The 16,149-nt window shown below is 43.5% G+C and overlaps 3 protein-coding genes across 5 annotated transcripts; 1 reads left to right on the top strand and 2 right to left on the bottom strand.

Moving 5' to 3' along the window:
• Positions 1-1,011: 1,011 nt before the first annotated feature.
• On the top strand, positions 1,012-2,366 carry LOC128274950 (tRNA-uridine aminocarboxypropyltransferase 2). Its single transcript, XM_053013303.1, has 3 exons — positions 1,012-1,029; positions 1,104-1,182; positions 1,282-2,366. Exons 2-3 carry the CDS (start codon positions 1,157-1,159, stop codon positions 2,012-2,014), a joined length of 759 nt encoding a protein of 252 aa, XP_052869263.1. The 5' UTR covers positions 1,012-1,029; positions 1,104-1,156; the 3' UTR covers positions 2,015-2,366.
• LOC128274948 (synaptotagmin-4) lies at positions 2,037-9,735 on the bottom strand. 2 transcript variants are annotated; one of them, XM_053013300.1, is made up of 3 exons: positions 9,369-9,735; positions 5,526-6,192; positions 2,037-5,124 (listed from the first exon to the last, which is right to left on the bottom strand). In XM_053013300.1, exons 1-3 carry the CDS (start codon positions 9,406-9,408, stop codon positions 4,446-4,448), a joined length of 1,386 nt encoding a protein of 461 aa, XP_052869260.1. In that variant the 5' UTR covers positions 9,409-9,735; the 3' UTR covers positions 2,037-4,445. The 2 variants fall into 2 exon arrangements, with proteins under 2 accessions (XP_052869260.1, XP_052869262.1); XM_053013302.1 differs by having other exon boundaries at positions 5,526-6,171.
• A 933-nt stretch (positions 9,736-10,668) lies between these two features.
• LOC128273254 (tropomyosin-1) lies at positions 10,669-15,819 on the bottom strand. 2 transcript variants are annotated; one of them, XM_053011190.1, is made up of 5 exons: positions 15,688-15,819; positions 13,804-14,248; positions 13,519-13,738; positions 13,274-13,451; positions 10,669-11,365 (listed from the first exon to the last, which is right to left on the bottom strand). In XM_053011190.1, exons 2-5 carry the CDS (start codon positions 14,175-14,177, stop codon positions 11,283-11,285), a joined length of 855 nt encoding a protein of 284 aa, XP_052867150.1. In that variant the 5' UTR covers positions 14,178-14,248; positions 15,688-15,819; the 3' UTR covers positions 10,669-11,282. The 2 variants fall into 2 exon arrangements, with proteins under 2 accessions (XP_052867150.1, XP_052867149.1); XM_053011189.1 differs by lacking the exon at positions 10,669-11,365 and adding an exon at positions 12,515-12,737.
• Between the last annotated feature and the right edge of the window lie 330 nt (positions 15,820-16,149).

Raw genomic sequence — 16,149 nt, 5'->3', positions numbered from 1 at the left:
ACTGGGTTCAGTACGGTTATTCGTCGATATTGCGGGAAATCATACGAAACACGTTATAAACCGACACAACCTGTAGTCTGTTCTGTACTTTACAAATGACACTGAACATCCTCCAGACTAAACAGCAAGCAACCCACAAACTTAGCGAAACGAACTAAACTGACCCGCCGTGTCGCCGTCTACTGCGTAGAATGTATTCTAATAATGTAAACAATGGGAACTGACAACAGAGTAAAGCTCACCATTTTGACAAAGCATATTATATGGCAAATAAACTTATTTGCCATAACATAAGCACTCTCAAAACGTTGAGCTTTAATGTGTACCTTTTGCTGACGATACGAACGGTTGTCGTCGTTATAACGACGAATACCGTCCCGGACGGGACTGTTTTCGTCGTCTGAACGACGACTACCGTTCGTTCATGTGTCAGCGTCGTCGGCGCGCCGACGATCCGAAAGCTCGTGGCTCCTTGGGTTATTGCTTATGTGGTGAAACCCGTGCAGTATTGTTGACTGATTTGTTCCACCAGACAGTTCACGCAAGGTAAAATTGGGTCCAATATAGATCTGACCTTAGAGAGCGTAGCAAAAAACTGCCCATCGGAAAGCAACTTTCTTCCTTTCTGCTTTCTCTGTTACTTACAGCCCTAGAGCAAAGAGAAAAATCAAAATACAGAAAACGGAAAGACCAAAATTATGACGAATAAAAATCTAGTACAGTGTCAATTTAAAATCAACAACAAAAGCACCCTGTTACTGTCGGAGTACAATGGAATCTAACTTTGCTCTAATTTTAAAATCTTTTGATGGTAAGGTAAGGTAAGCTCAATTTATGGCCAGACGAGAGTCGATCGAAAATTCAGACAAACTTGGTCGAATCGGCTGTGAAATCAATTTCTTGCACGGGTCGTTGCTTGCGGTATACCTCTTTACAGTGTACTTTCCATAACTGTCAAAAACATCAACAATGAGCTCGTGTCAGATCGCCTCAGTGCCGGTTCTCGTTGCTCAACGCTTTGCGTTAAAAGTAGCTATACTTTTCCTTATAAAATTAAAACAATTAATAATATAGCTTAATCATAATGATGAACGAATTCCCAGTTGATACCACAGCATGGGAAGACTTATCAAACTTACCTGCGGATCCGCCGAAAATGCGTTCCAAGTGCAGTAAATGCGGGTTAGTAGCAACGTTGCAAAATATTAAGTGCATTACTGTGTTCAACTATGGCAACAGAAAAGAGTAGTTAATTTATCGCCTTTTTTATGTATATTTTAGTCGACCCGCACCGGTTTGCTGGTGTTTTGCTCTGCCTCCGAAGCCACTGAATCCTCGGGCCCGTATCGTTTTGCTACAGCATCCTGCCGAAGAGAAACGTGCTCTGAGAACGGCACCAATGTTGTCAGAAGGTCTTGCCCCGGGCAAATGTCTTATTTACAAGGGTAAAAAATTTCCCCGCCATAACGAGGAACTTGCCATCTTGTCGGATAAGAATTCCCTTCTCTTGTATCCCAGCGCAACGTCGGTTCCGATTGAGCAAATCGATCCGAACGCTGGACCATACAATCTCATTCTTATCGACGGAACGTGGCCGCAGGCAAAAGGAATCTACAGTAGTTCCACGATATTGCACGGTATGCGCCAGGTGAAGCTAACGTCGTCCGGCATAAGCAGTTACATCATCCGTACACAGCCTACTGAAGGTTGTCTTAGCACACTTGAGACAGCCGTAGAAGCTTTAAGCCTCCTTGAACAAGACAGGCGGTACCGTGACCAGCTACTGAAGCCCTTGCACGCTATGTGCCAGTCCCAGCTAGATAATGGAGCCGTAACGCACCAATCGAAAGAGTTTCTTATTCGCCACAACCAATACCTGAAACCGATCGGGCGACGATTGAACCGGCTTCTGAGGACAGCAGACAATCTTAAAGGCAATTACGACCCGGAAACGGATGCTAATCGGACTGAGAAAGACGGTGGACCGGATCCAACTCAGTACTCGCGGTACTGACCAAAACGTTAACTTCTAAGTTTTAGGATTTTATTATACCACTTTATATTGTACTGATTTCATAACATAAAATAGAGTATAGCTTTGTTATGTATATACACACACACTGCAGAACTATCGGTGAAATCGACTCTACTAGCGATTTTGCAGTTGCCTCGTAGCGTGCAGTTGATAGCCATGCGATTGATTCAATCAATGCGCTAGTCTTTCTCTGGAGATCTGTTGCAAAATAACGCGTGGATACTAAGAACGCAGAACTAAGCGACTGAGGATGCTAAGGAGCCAAGCTATTGGTTGGTTATCTTAGTTGCGTCGATAGTTAACCGATCACCAATTGGGAACAAACATAGAAAACCGATCAACAATAAATTTTGGGTAGAACTTCACTTCTCTTCTTCTCTGGTGGTGTCACTTGTCAAGACTACTCCGATAATTAACTTTCGATGGTTATACATTCCGTCAAATGGCTTATATCTACGCGGTACACATTTTATGTTTTTCAGAGATTATGCATTACCTTGTTTTGTCTAGCTGAGATTTTATTCTTGCTTCACGATCCTCGACAAACGAAACCAATCATCCTGTTTGATTTTACTGATGAACCGAAAGCCTCGATAAAGTCTGTATCTGTAACTTACTGCACTACGTTTGCTCTCCAGATGCATTCCTCCTATCCGACGACTCCATTAACTGAAAACTATCACTAATCGATAAATACAAATGCTCTAACTTAGTCACAGCACGCTACTACGGTATTTGATTTGCGCCTATCCAAAGTTTGTACGCGTGAGTAAATAGAAAATAATATAAAGCATAGGAAAATTAAAGATCCTTTGCTACGATAATTAATCACTGACAGAATTATTTACATTAACGCCAAAGAATTAATAGCGTAATGCAGTTTAATGCTGCAACTGAGCAATACTAAACAAGGGTAAACCAAAACAACGAACAGGAATTTAAGAATATTTCTAATATACAACTCACAAACACTTGCTTTACCTTTTTTAAGTCGGTACCATTCCAACAGCTTAGACCGTTATGTTTCGCTTCTTTTTCATATTCGAAACCCGTGTTTAATCCTACCAACCATCTTCCTTTATCCATCCGTTGCGATTTTTTTTTTTCGTTTTAGAAACAACACTTCATTCGGCATTTGTATATACTGGCTACAAATACTGTCTTTGTTTTGTTTATATCAGGTATTAGGTGGCTACGTTCCAAATTATCCCTACAGAAAATTTAGGTAAAGTTAGTGCAAGGGCCTCATCACGGATGCAGTACATTTGGGTTAGGGCATTTTGCGAAGGATTTTTTCCATGTCATTTGTAAATTTATATTTGATTATATTTACTCTTTTCTATGTTCTGTTTAGTCAAGAGAATATCATATTTCTTGCACAAAATAGGCAAAGTTTTATGATTTCTACTGAAGCACAGCTCACAGGATAGCATTCGCCAACACTCATCCTAGTTGTTCCAGATAATAGGTTCCTTTGCAAAGGCATTATTGAGTATATGGTGTCCAAACTCTCTAACGTACTACACAAGACAGACAGGATAAAAGTGGGGGAGAAAAGTGCCTGCAATCCGAAAGCTCTTTGAAACGACTCACTTGATCCAACTCTGCAGAGACCAAAATTATGTTCATTTTCGGGTCAATTCCACAAAGTTGCCTTCGCAGCTCAAAATCAAAGCCCTAGTAGAAAAGGAGCGACAATGTTCCGTTATCCCTACTAAGTGCCTTTATCAGTTGGATGTGTGGGTTATTTTGGTTTCTATTATTTTACTTTTTTGCGACGAATATCAATCTGCTTACTGCCTCTATTGCCTGTACTGTTCGGCGGTACCTCTTCCACAATGCGTGCATGAGTTCTCTTCGCAGCGATGTTGGGTTAGCATCTACGATAGCCATCGAAAGCTCGTTTCACTACAATTCAGTTTAGCAGCATGAAGTGTTAGAGATTTCCGGTTCGTTTTCCCTATTCGCGTGGTAACCGATGTGGTTGGTTGTGATTTTAATGTGACGTTTTTTTGTTTCCTGCAATGTATTTCTTTGGGTGCTTAATTGCTTTTGGATGTTTAAGTTCCACAACGTGCGTAGTTATATTTTTACTCTCGCAATCGAAATGCCCTTTGAGTTGCACTCTACTGTACTGGATGCGTCAATGAAATGGTTCTATATGGTTTTTTATAAGTATGCTCTCTCGTGTTTTTATAGCTTTAATTTTTTGCATAAAATATCCTTGACCACCAGATGTGCCCCCATAACAACATATTTTGCAGCAATTTGTAGTGATTTCTCACTAAAGTCAGAGTGTACGAAAGGATACTGACGCGAGCAGTTTCCGGGGAGGACTATATAGTTTCATATTGCAACATATCATAATAACCCCCCGGAATCATTATTCCGACACGAACCGATCGGAGGTTTACTCGCGAAGTTTATGCCAGTCCGCAATCTGACGACGGGGAGAGTTACAAACTTCCTTCCAGTGGTTCAAAGCCGACCCGTTGCTTCGCGGTCCACCCAGTTCTAGGCGGCCAATAACCTCGTTTTTCGTGACACGGTCCCAGTCCAGCAGCATCAGTTCGAGCGAAACTCCCTCCAGCGAGGTGCCCGCACCTTCGGTCGTTGGGATGTCGAATGCAAAGCTCTCGTTGAAAACCGGACTGAGCGTTCGTTTCTTGACATGTGTCTTCTTCTTGGCAATCCGTTGTCCATTGTACAGAAGATAGATCTTAACGTACGGATCTGCCAGTCCGGTAACATCCATCCGGGGGAGATTGCGTGCCTTAAGCAATACCACGGTCAGCCGGGCGGCGGCCGGTTGCCAGCAAAGCGAAATCAGCAGCTCACCGCGTCCCTGAGCGCGTATTTTCAAGCTACGAGGCTGTATTTCACGGCTCAGCGCAACCTGTTGATTCTCGATCTGCTGCAAGTCGATTCCGTTCAGAGGGCAAACCACCTCTCCGATAACATCGTCGCGGCTGTACCTATCAAAGCTCAGCACCACGAAGTGAAGAGACATACCGGACAGCTCACTCAGCGTCAAGCCGTAGAAGGTAAAATCTTCATCGTACACCGGATTGCGTGTGTTGCGCAGGACTCTGCAAGGAGACAAATCGAGACAATTAGCACCGTTCAATCAAACCTACGGCGTGCTTTCGTGGGTGCTGTAGCAAATCGGACTAAGCTGCTCAATTACTGTCAAAATTCGTCGTGATCTGAGACAGATTGAACATGGGGCACATTTCTAACTGAATGTGGTAAGAATTTTCACTACCGAAATGTAAATATAAGCAATACGACAGCTTTTACTCTTTTATCGCATTACTTTTTTCAGTTACTTGTTCAATCCGTTATTTTTGTAACACTTTTTAAATTATTAAAGAAAATTTAAGAAAGTATCACACCATTCCGCTTCTGAAGTATTTCCTCATCGTTTAACAAACTTACATCAAATGTAGGCCTCGCCAACATCTGATTGTTGACTCCCCGGTGGACTTACCTTGTTTTCACCTTATGCTGCTTCTCAGGCAGCAGCTGTAACTTAACGTACGGATCGGTGGCCGTTTGCTTGCCATTTGCGGAGCCATTACACAGAGAGCCGGTCGACAAAGCACTCAAATCAGCGGTCATCGAGTTGTGATTCTTTCCGGGTAATCCGCGGCAGCGAACGACCGACACGACCAAGGCGCTTCGATCGGCCAGATAGCGCAGCTTGAAAACAATCGTTCCAAGCTTGCCGTTCTCAATCTCACCGTGCTCCCCAGTCGACTCTCCTAGCTCCGATACATCTGGTGATTTCGGTTCCAACTGCGCATTCTTCGGAATTAGCTCGTTCTCCTCGGTATACTTGGTCGGCGGAACCACGGTCGTCGTAGTGGTCAGGACGGTCGGTTGCTCGGTCGGCGATTGAGCCGGCAAGTGGCCCGGTAGTGGCTTGATGCTAGTCGGTGACGGTGACTTCTTCAGATATTGTGGTGGTTGACCACTCGGGGAACGGACCGCTTTCGGCGGACGCGGTGGTTGGAACGGCAAGGACGAAGCCTCGTTACTAGTTTTCTTATGCTGCCGCCGGAAGCGTCTGGCACAGAAGCAGGCGGTAACAGCCAATATGGCGGCCGCCGTCAAGCCCAGAACGGCCGGTACCACTGAAATGAGCACAACATAATCTGAGTGAACGCGAACGATTGACGAACGAGCTGCGTAAAGGGACTCGGTGGCTGGAACAACGTGCAAACATTTCGAGGATTCCAAATTCACACACGCTCGAGGTCGTAAATTGCGTTTGGCACAAAAGTACCATGAAACCGACTTCGATTTATACCGCATTTGGGAGCAATCCATCGAGTACATATAGGGTATTTGTAAGTTTATTGTTAATCAATCTCCCCTTGAGGCGTAGTTAATTTAATAAATAATAAATGATCAATAAAAGGATCTTATCCATTAAAAACAAATTACATTTTCTTAGATATGCAAATGAACTAGAAAGCAACATTATAAGATGCTTATTTTGACCCGAATGAAATGTGATATGTAAACATGTGACGTGCAATATTGTTTGAAAATAGACCAGAGTCCATGCTTCAAACAATCTTAAAATGTTTGTTAACCTCCGTATGTCTAATGTAAAAATGATATGTTCAACTCCGGATGTTACGAATACTAAAGCAAGTCTTAAAAGGAAGTTGCGTGTTCTTAGTGATTCTCTGGGACGGGATCCTGTTTCTAATAATGTAGATGAATGGCCCCAGAAAGCAAGCGTCGACCCAAGGATCAGTCAATCTCAAAGCGAAATAGTTTTCGAATGTCGAAAGATTATTCCTTGTAGATTTCCACAGTGAAAGTTTTTTATTGGATTCCTCATCAGCTGGTAAAAAATATACCCAATATTAAAGCACATCGTCGAAGAAAGAGAAAGAAAAGCTTGGCACATCTACTGTTTTTCTTGAGGCATGTATATTAGGCTTACTAATATTCCAAGGTACCGTGTCATATTAGGCTTACAGGATCAACTGCTGACTGTTACAGCTTCAGAAGTACTAAGTACATGTAGTGACATGTACAAAGTCACGTATACGTACAATTCGAATTACTGGATTCCAATTCTATGCACATTCATGTCAGTGTACAATGCAACGTATCGAAGCTAGCAGCTGCATGTGAAAGTAGCAAACAAATGCTTTATGCACAAGCCTCCATCACTTTCCTCCAGCATCCACTAAATCGGGCGAATCCTGGAGAAAACACGAACTTTAGCTGCTCGTGCCAAAGAAGGATTCGCACAAAAGCGGATTGCTGTGTTTTACACTATGAAGCAACACATAATTCCACCGTTTGCTGGAACGAGCGCACAAGACACCTACGCAAGATGTTAAAGCCGCCCTGTGTCCGCATCTTGGTGCGCTGTACCACTGTGCACAAGGACAACGCATGACTTCACGGGAAACGTTGTTTGAGAGCAGCAGTAGGTAACTGTAATGGCAGCTACGCTGGAGGAGAAACTCAGAAAAAAACAGCGGGATATTGTCCATGGTCGAGGTTGCCAGGATAATGGCTACACTAAACAGTAGTGCGCTCGGTGCGATAGTCACTAAGCCATCGAAGTGCAATCGATAGGATTCAATGGAATGGCGTTGCAAAGGAAAAGTACCTGTCGAGAGCAAGAGATTTGAACTTGATTATTTCACTGTAGTTCGATGTCCGAATCGTGACTGGGGTACACAATTTATAAAGCCTAATATATATGAAAGCTCAATCAATCAGTACATCCTGCGATGCGGGACCCAAGTGTTTTATTTAAGACTTAAATTCGAAATGATTATGGCATATGAAAGCTTTTTCAATGTATCTAAAATTAAAACAGACAAAGACATATTGTCACCAACTTCGGCGTTCGTGTCGTGCCAGGGTTCGAAACTTTTGATATCCTGCCAGGGATCGAAATGACGCCTTTCGATCAAAGAACGAAGTTTCATTAGGCTGCCAAACAAAAAATAACCATTTAAATCATTGGCCATATCTAAATGTTTCTTATTCTTTTTTCGTACATTCTTTTATATAACTGCCAGTTATTAATAATGGCAAAACATAAAACACTATTAAAATTTTGAAGAATCCTCTTGATAAAATATTAATGATAAATGTTATGCCCAATGATTAATAATGGTAGTTAAGGACATTAAGGAGAGAATCAAGGACATAAAAGTCAGTAAGCGATTGAGTGTTCAGAAAACATGTCCATTGTTTTCCGGAAAGCACTTAGGCTAAAAATAGAAGAACCACAGATTCTACTTCTAGATTGTGTTCATTAAAGGATCATTTTTTACTGTCATATCTCACGGTGACGTTGGCCATGTATAATTTATTTTTCATCTCGTTTCATCTTGCATTTTAATGAATGTTCTTTTTTCATCGGTTTTCTCAACGGGATTAGTCGGGATCTGCCAACAAATGCTATTTCTGGTTATATCAATGAAAAGCACATTTATAAAGAAATTCGAACGCTTTCGCACAATATGATTAAATCTTCAACCAAGTATTCTTAATTTTCTGACAACAGTCAATTCTTGGAATCACACTGGCAGATTTATCGAAAGTATTGATGGTTAAACTTGGTTAAAAAACTTCAAAATAATTCAACAGCACAAGTCATCAATTTTTTTAACTGATTAGATTCGATTCTCAGCTATTGCGGCAAGCAAATTTAAAAAAAGCGGGATAACTCTGTTATTTTGTTTTCATAAAATCATAGGTTAAAAACGTTGATAAAATCACCAATTGAAAATATGTTAATTGACATGACATCGCTTCGTTAGATGAAACTACTCGCTATGTTCTTGTTGAACGGAAACGCGTACCCAGGAATCCAAGACGCCCATGAGTCATGGCCCAGGTAGATCAAGCCTTCCCTAGTTCGTTCGCCAGCCAGTGTGGCTCCAGAAAATTGCTTCATTCGTTACAGCCATCACGCAATGGCAGGCGTCAGTCTGTCGAATGTTACGTCTTAGTAGATAATCTACGAACCGTGTTGACCTCCTAGTAGTGTTGAACGTTACAATGTGTAGTATTCTGCCAAATCGGTAGCCTTTACTCAAACCTGTCTTTAGTCTTTTACCACAGTTTGCAACAAAAATTATATGTGTGAAAATATGTTGGAGCATTGTTTGTTATTTACAGAAGACAAATGTTTGCTTGTATGAATATGTAATATTATCATCGATGACGGGCCATGGGGATTTGTTTTGAAATCTGATAATTCCTTTCTAGTTCGTAAAGAGCAAGTTGTTCGAGCCACCACAAATTACATAAGTAACGGTGACAAATTGAAGTAGCACCATATTACCTGTTTCCAGCGTGTTCATATCAGGGCCGTGGTCGCCCATCTTGTTGATGATTCCAGGCGCCTCCGTTTTGTCCGACTGATGTAGTTTTGCGCACTAGTAAATGGTAACTGTTCCAAACAAACTCGCACACGATTACACTATCTCCAGTTTAAGAAAGCCACAATGACGAGTTCGATTTATACAGGATGGCGGTAGCCTATGGTGGAAAACTTCACACAATTCCCTGTTACTCTCGCCGTCGTTCTCGAACAACTTGTCCACTTGATATAATTCCGACACTTTGGTTTCTTGGATTTCACATCAGAAATATTCAGTACATGAACTGCACCTACATTTGGAATGTTTCGAACACTTTAAACAATCACAATTGTCGGACGAAGGAAAGATTTTGGGCAAATTAGAGATCAGAGGACTGAGGAGAAAACCGCATACTTGCATCTGCACAGTACATTTGAGCCGAAACTGGCAGCGTATGCCTAGCCAATCGATAAAACGAGCTCCAATACTCTGGTACAGCGCATGAGCCGTACCACTCTCAATTGACGAGAATGCTTACATACTCTATTAGTTGTTTTCGTTACAGATACGGACTCCGGAGAAGCTTCCTACGCTTTGCTTTGATGTAGAAGCGAATTCATACATCGGTCACCGTGAGAGACGTACCAAACGCGCCTGAGTAAACGTCACCCACGTCCTGCCGGTCGGAGAGCAGCCTGCGAAGGCGTAGAAAATTCCGACAACGAAAACAGAGAATTTTCCGAGGAAAACGACGAAAGCTTTTAAGGGCGATATCCACCGCGCTTGTAGCTGCAAATGTCAAACTTTGCTTGGGCCACGCCGCCAAAAGCTTACTGCTCAAAGCATGTTTTCTAGCTTACTAGTACACTAGTATACTCACTTTACTAGTTTAGAGGTATAGGTATAGGTATTATATACTAGCTTATATGTTTCAATAGCATACGTTAACACTTCACCTAATAAATATGGTTTTCTCGGCTGGTAAGTGTTATCACGCTATCGACAGTATGATCTATTCATTCAGGCATGATTCATTATGTTTATGTTTTTTCCCTGTAAGAATCGACCGCTCCGAAACGGTCAATTCGTGCCGGCTTCAAAGGGTTAAATCAGGGTAATTGCAAATCACTCGTACCAAGCTAAACTTTCCGATTGTGTTAGCTCCCGACGTTCCCGAAATGTGAAAAGTTCATTTACCTATAAGATGAAAAGTAAAGCAACATTGACATTATCCGTAATTCGTGCCAATTCACATCGATAACACTCACAGACGTTTCTAAATATTTACTTAAAATTATGTTCCGTCCTCATAGCTTTATTCAAAAGATATAAATAATACATTTATCAAGAGAAAGTAAACATGGAAGATTCACATGCTTGGACTCGGTGTGATGTTATTTCCAGACCCAGTATATTTGCCTCTCGCTTCTCCTACCGACATCAATGTATGAGACCTCAGGTATCGTAGTGGGCACACGGTCCTTCAAGTTCGTATTGGGGAGCCGCACAAAACCGCTACGATACATCGAGATGCATAACTTTGAAAACGTTTTCGTAACACCGGCGACAAACAACAACAACAACAACAACGACTCGAAACATTGGCTCTTGGATGGACTGTTCTGAAAGCATTGGGTGTTCTACCTAATGTTGTTATAGGTTTTATGCTTTCCACACACCAATAGAGGTCGGAGGACATTTACTGTCGCCACTAGATGTTCCATTTGTTGTTCCCTAATCTAGTATCAAGTCGGTTTCTTCGTTCGCAATGGTGTTCTCGGAGCGCAGTTCTCGCATGGTGACATTTGCACACAGTGTTTGGTTGGTTTAATGAACAGAACATTTGCTGTGATGCTGGACAGCTAAGGTCCCACTGTTGTGTGACCATGATGCTTCTAGTAACCGGCCAATTCGGCGAAGGTGGAATCCATTTCGTCGGCCAGAGACTTGTATCTGTCCTTGTTGGTACCAAGTTCGTCTGCGAATGAAACGCAAAACATAAATCAGTATCCGATCGGCGAAGGTGGTGACGTAGAGATCGTAAACAAAACGCAAAATTCACAGTCAAACTTAAATCCACCAATCCACGGTGCCTGCCTATGGGCCTTCGAATCAGTGGCATGACCGTATCAGACCGTCCGGCGAACTTTGAACCCAAACGCTCTGACTTGATCATGATTGGGACTGCACATATTACAGTACTTGGGATAAAACTGAAAATGTTATGTTGTTTAGATACAAATAATGAGTATGATTAACATTACAGGCGAAAAACATTGAGTGCGTTAGAAGGTCGGCATGAAAGCAGTATTATAAACGGCACCAGATAGCACACTTCGGGAACCCGTACTGGTGGGACTCACGCGAGTCCACTACTCCCTTCTGTCACCTTCATTTTCACTGATGACTTTCGTGAGCAGAGTAACGGAAATTTGTACACAGAGATAAAGATGAAAGATGCAAACATTAACAACGACACAGTGGAATGCTTTGCTGAATGCTGAACAGATACACCACAAGTGAAAAATCGTGTAGCACGTTGTTGCTCCAAAATGACCGACACAGCCACCCAAAACGGCACAGAGTTGTCAAAATGGTCTCCGGTTGGATGCGGTTTTGCGCGCCTCCACTCTCAAAAAAAGGAATGGAAAACATTTACACATGAACGAGCCAAAGAAACGGACGGTACATATGAGAGAGAGGTGAACAGAACGGTGTGTCGACAGGCTTAACGAAGGACTTACAGTCAAATTTTAAGGTTTGAGATGGAATAGAGAGTATGAATGGAGCAAAAGTAAGAAAAAAAAAACTTCAAAATTCAAACCCGAACTCTAAACATAGCACAACCACGTGTGTGTGTGTGTGTGTGTTTAAACGGATGTTACGATAAATACCTAAAGTCGATCGAGAGCATCACAGTTTCACTGTTCGCTCGTTCCAGCGCGTCACCATTTAACGGCCACTTTCTCACAACGGCAGGATGCAGGGTTTGATCTTAGCAAGCATGTGTCCGAAATGGCTTCGCCGTTGGAACGATACGGCAAGACGAAGCAGAAGAAGAGGAAGGAGAAGAAGTATTGCAACGAGCGCCACGAGCGCAGAAACCGATATAGTACCAGCCTAGGATTTGCATTTAGCGGAGGATAGACCGCGTGTGTGCTGCTGAGGAGCGTATAGTGGTACAGGAATTGGTATTGAGGTTGGTTTTGGATAAGCTGTTGTGCAGGCAGGAGATGCCTATCGTTAAGACGGAAATTAGCGTGCAGTTTAGTATCCGGTAAGTTCGGCGAAGGTCGAATCCAGATCGTCGCAGATCGCTTTGTACTTCTCCTTCTCGTTCATCAGTTTGTCTGCAAGAGATTACAGAAAGGCAGTTGTTAGGATTGGTTGTTCCGTGGTTTTCCGGGGCCAGCTGGGATCTGCCAATCTGGGGCACTGGAGGTGCACAGTCGCCAGCCAATAGCACTGTCGCGATCGTACAGGATCGGCGGCGTTGGATCCGCTTGAACGTGGATGTGTAACAGTTTCTCTCGAGTACCTGAAATGACTACTTAGACAGAGCCTTCGGGGCTACGATCGAGTTTGGCAATCAGCAAAAGCACTCGTACGGCTATTTACAGCTCAGTTAATGCAAGTCAGCATACAGCATAGATAGAAAGTGTTCGTGCGTAAGTGTAAGTGTGTGTATGTTTGGGAGTAATCTTCGAAGGTCAATAGTAACATTACTGTTACTATCAACCTGTGTATGTGTTAGTGAACCACCGAACCATGATGTTCCGTGTGGTCTTCGTTTCGATGTGGGATAATTGGTACTACACTCGCTAGTGAACCAATTTCAACAGACAATAATTAGCTACATTTGGGGAACGCTCAGTGTTGGACGTACCTTCTAGTCTGTCGACCTCCTTCTGCAGTTTCTTGACGTTCTTCTCGGCGTTCTCGGCACGAGTTTCCGCTTCCTTCAGTTTGATGGTCAGAGTCTTGAGCTGGCGTTTGAATTCTTCTACTCTCTGGTTGGCCTTATCTTCTGACACTTCCAGGGATTTCAGAGAGTTACCGACGACCTACAAAAGAGCGGCAGCTTTTAGAAAGCCCGCACAACCGAACGTATCCGCTTCCGCCAAAACTAACCTTCAACTCTTCCTCAAGCTCCGTGATCTTGGCCTCGCCAGACTTCACACGATCTTCAGCGCCTTCCAGCTCGTCTTCAACGAAGGCCAGCTTACGGGACACTTCATCGGACTTGGTGTCAGCGTCTTCAGCGAGCATACGCGCTTCCTTCAGTTGGTTGGAAAGCTGATCCATACGCTCCTCATCCTGCTGGGAACGGTTCTCCAACACTTTGCACATACTGCAAAAGCAACATGAATGAGTAAACAATCGTACACTCGTACCCTAAAGACTCGCAACGTTTACCGATTGTTCTCGTCAGCCGATTGGGTGGCCTCTAGCAGCTTGGACAGGGCGGCGGACGAACGTTCCTCAGACTTTTCCAGATCTTCCTCAACCTGTTGCACCTTGCGGGTGAGGGCGGCAACATTGGCTTCGGTGGAGGTGAGCAGTTTGTCCTTATCCTCGCAGTCCTTGGTGGCTTGCTCCAGACTGGCCTTGAACTTCTCATGATCCTGAGTGACCTGCTCCAGACGCTTGGTCAGCTCAGCGACCTCCTCCATGATCTTGTCGGCACGGAGGTTGGCCTCTTTGGCCTGATTTTCACAGGTATCGGCCTTGTCCTGTGCATTATCCTTCTCGATCTTCATCGCCTGCATTTTCTTCTTGATCGCGTCCATTTTGGCTGTTTGTTTTTGCTAACCTCGTACCAGAAGAAAAAATCAGGAAGGAGTTGTCCCTTGGGTGCTAGCTGTGATATGGATTAAAAACAAGTTTCAAGTATATCAAGTAGTTCAAGTATCAACAATTTTGAGTTGGTGAGTTAAAAATTATTTTGTGTTTAATTAACAAAGCAGTAGAGCTGTTGTTGATGTTAACCCTTTCACACAAGCGTAAAAAACGTTTGATCTTTCAGTTCGGTTCGAAAAGCAGTTACTTTCTTGGATCCTAGTGCCACGGAGCAGAGAACGATAAAACAACTTGTTGTAAGCAACCAATACGCAACCGTTTGCAGAACAATCCTCTGCTTTGCTCCGACGGAAATCCTAATTTTAGAATTTTGCCGTTAGACTCGCTCCAGTAAGGCTTGCGCCATGCAGCGTATTTCGTTGGCTTCCACATCGCGACCTTCCCCGTGCTGCCAGAGAAACTCGCCCGCTGTTTATTTTCGTATAATCATAAACCATTGAACGTGTGGGGGAGCAATTGTGTTTCATTATAAATGTGCGCAAACGAAAAATTGAAGAAATGGCGGGTAGAGAAGACACTAGGGACTAGGGACTAGGGCTACGATCTGCGCAACTCTCCCACGAATCGCAACCGTACGCAACACGCAATGCGAATGCGCATCAGTTGTGCGCATCCCATAGTAAAAATAGCTCGCCGGGGCCACATACTACGGACTGTGGACGGACACACACGCCTATAAGAGGAAATATTCTTCGCCGATCATGAGCTAATAATAAGCCGTCACTAACATACTTCACTATAACTAGACTGATTCAAGCAATGCAATCACATTTTTTCCGCGAGGAGAAGGTAATTCCTATGCACAGTGACTGAAGTTGAAGACAAAAGATCGATGAATCATTGCAACAGTACGAACTTAGAGTATGGCAAGCAGATGGACACGGACTTGGGTAAATCGAAATTTGAAAAAAAATACGGACGGTTACTCAATTCGAACTCAATGTGTGTACTATTTATAGATAGGCGCAGCCTTTTTTTCTCTTACTAACACACTCGCTTGGCCGGTACATTACGTGGGCCGCCATCGAGCGATTCAGGCTTTCGCGGGTAATTTTCACGGTTTCGTGAAATTTGTCTCCCGAAATGCAGGCTATTTTTGGACATTTTTTGTTCGGTTGACCGGGGCTCCACAGACACCTGTGTGTCCGCAGGGCACTTTCGAAGTGATCGCGAATATAGTTGAGTAGCCACTATGTCTTCGCATTCCTTTGCCCGACATATTGCAAACCAACGCGGTACTTTGCACACTTTGGAATTTTCGTTGTTTCCGACAGAACTGCCATTAATGAGCACAGGACGGTTCTTAGAGTTCCTGTTCGCTGAAGCCTCTAGCGCACCAAACTTATACTTTTGCTAACAACAACATCAAGCCCCACTGTGATTTAAGTATTAACAAAATTTTCTTTGGTGAAAAATTCGACTAAAAACAACAAAACCAACCTGAGCGCTTTCACTCAAATCCTCGCAAGACTAAAAACACGATAGCACTGAGTAGTGCAATACGAGGAAAACTTCGATTGACCCTTAAAACCGACGCACACTCCCACAGACCGCACGATCGCTTCACAGACGAACATTTTCGTGCGTGCAGAAACGGGGAAAAATCCTGCGTTCGGTACGCCTCTGCCGAGAACGGTGACGTCACCCGTCGACTAGGGACCCAGAACACCGACTCACCCTAGTACTGGCTAGTTTCCCCATGTGGCTTCGGTTTTCCCCTCACGACAGCGAAGCAGACTTCGGCCCACTTCAATACGCACACACAAGCGAAACTTCAAGCCGATCGCTCACGAAAGCGTGGGTCGTAGTCCCTCGATCATCCGGCGATCGGCGAGGCGCGGAAGAAAAATATCGCATGCGCATTTTTCCGCAGAAAACATGTAGAGGTGGCGTATAAGACGC

The sequence above is a fragment of the Anopheles cruzii genome, chromosome 3 (assembly GCF_943734635.1).
Source record: "Anopheles cruzii chromosome 3, idAnoCruzAS_RS32_06, whole genome shotgun sequence".
NCBI lineage: Eukaryota > Metazoa > Arthropoda > Insecta > Diptera > Culicidae > Anopheles > Anopheles cruzii.
The sequence above is the reverse complement of the archived record's forward strand: the minus strand, read 5'-3'. Positions and strand labels throughout refer to the sequence as shown.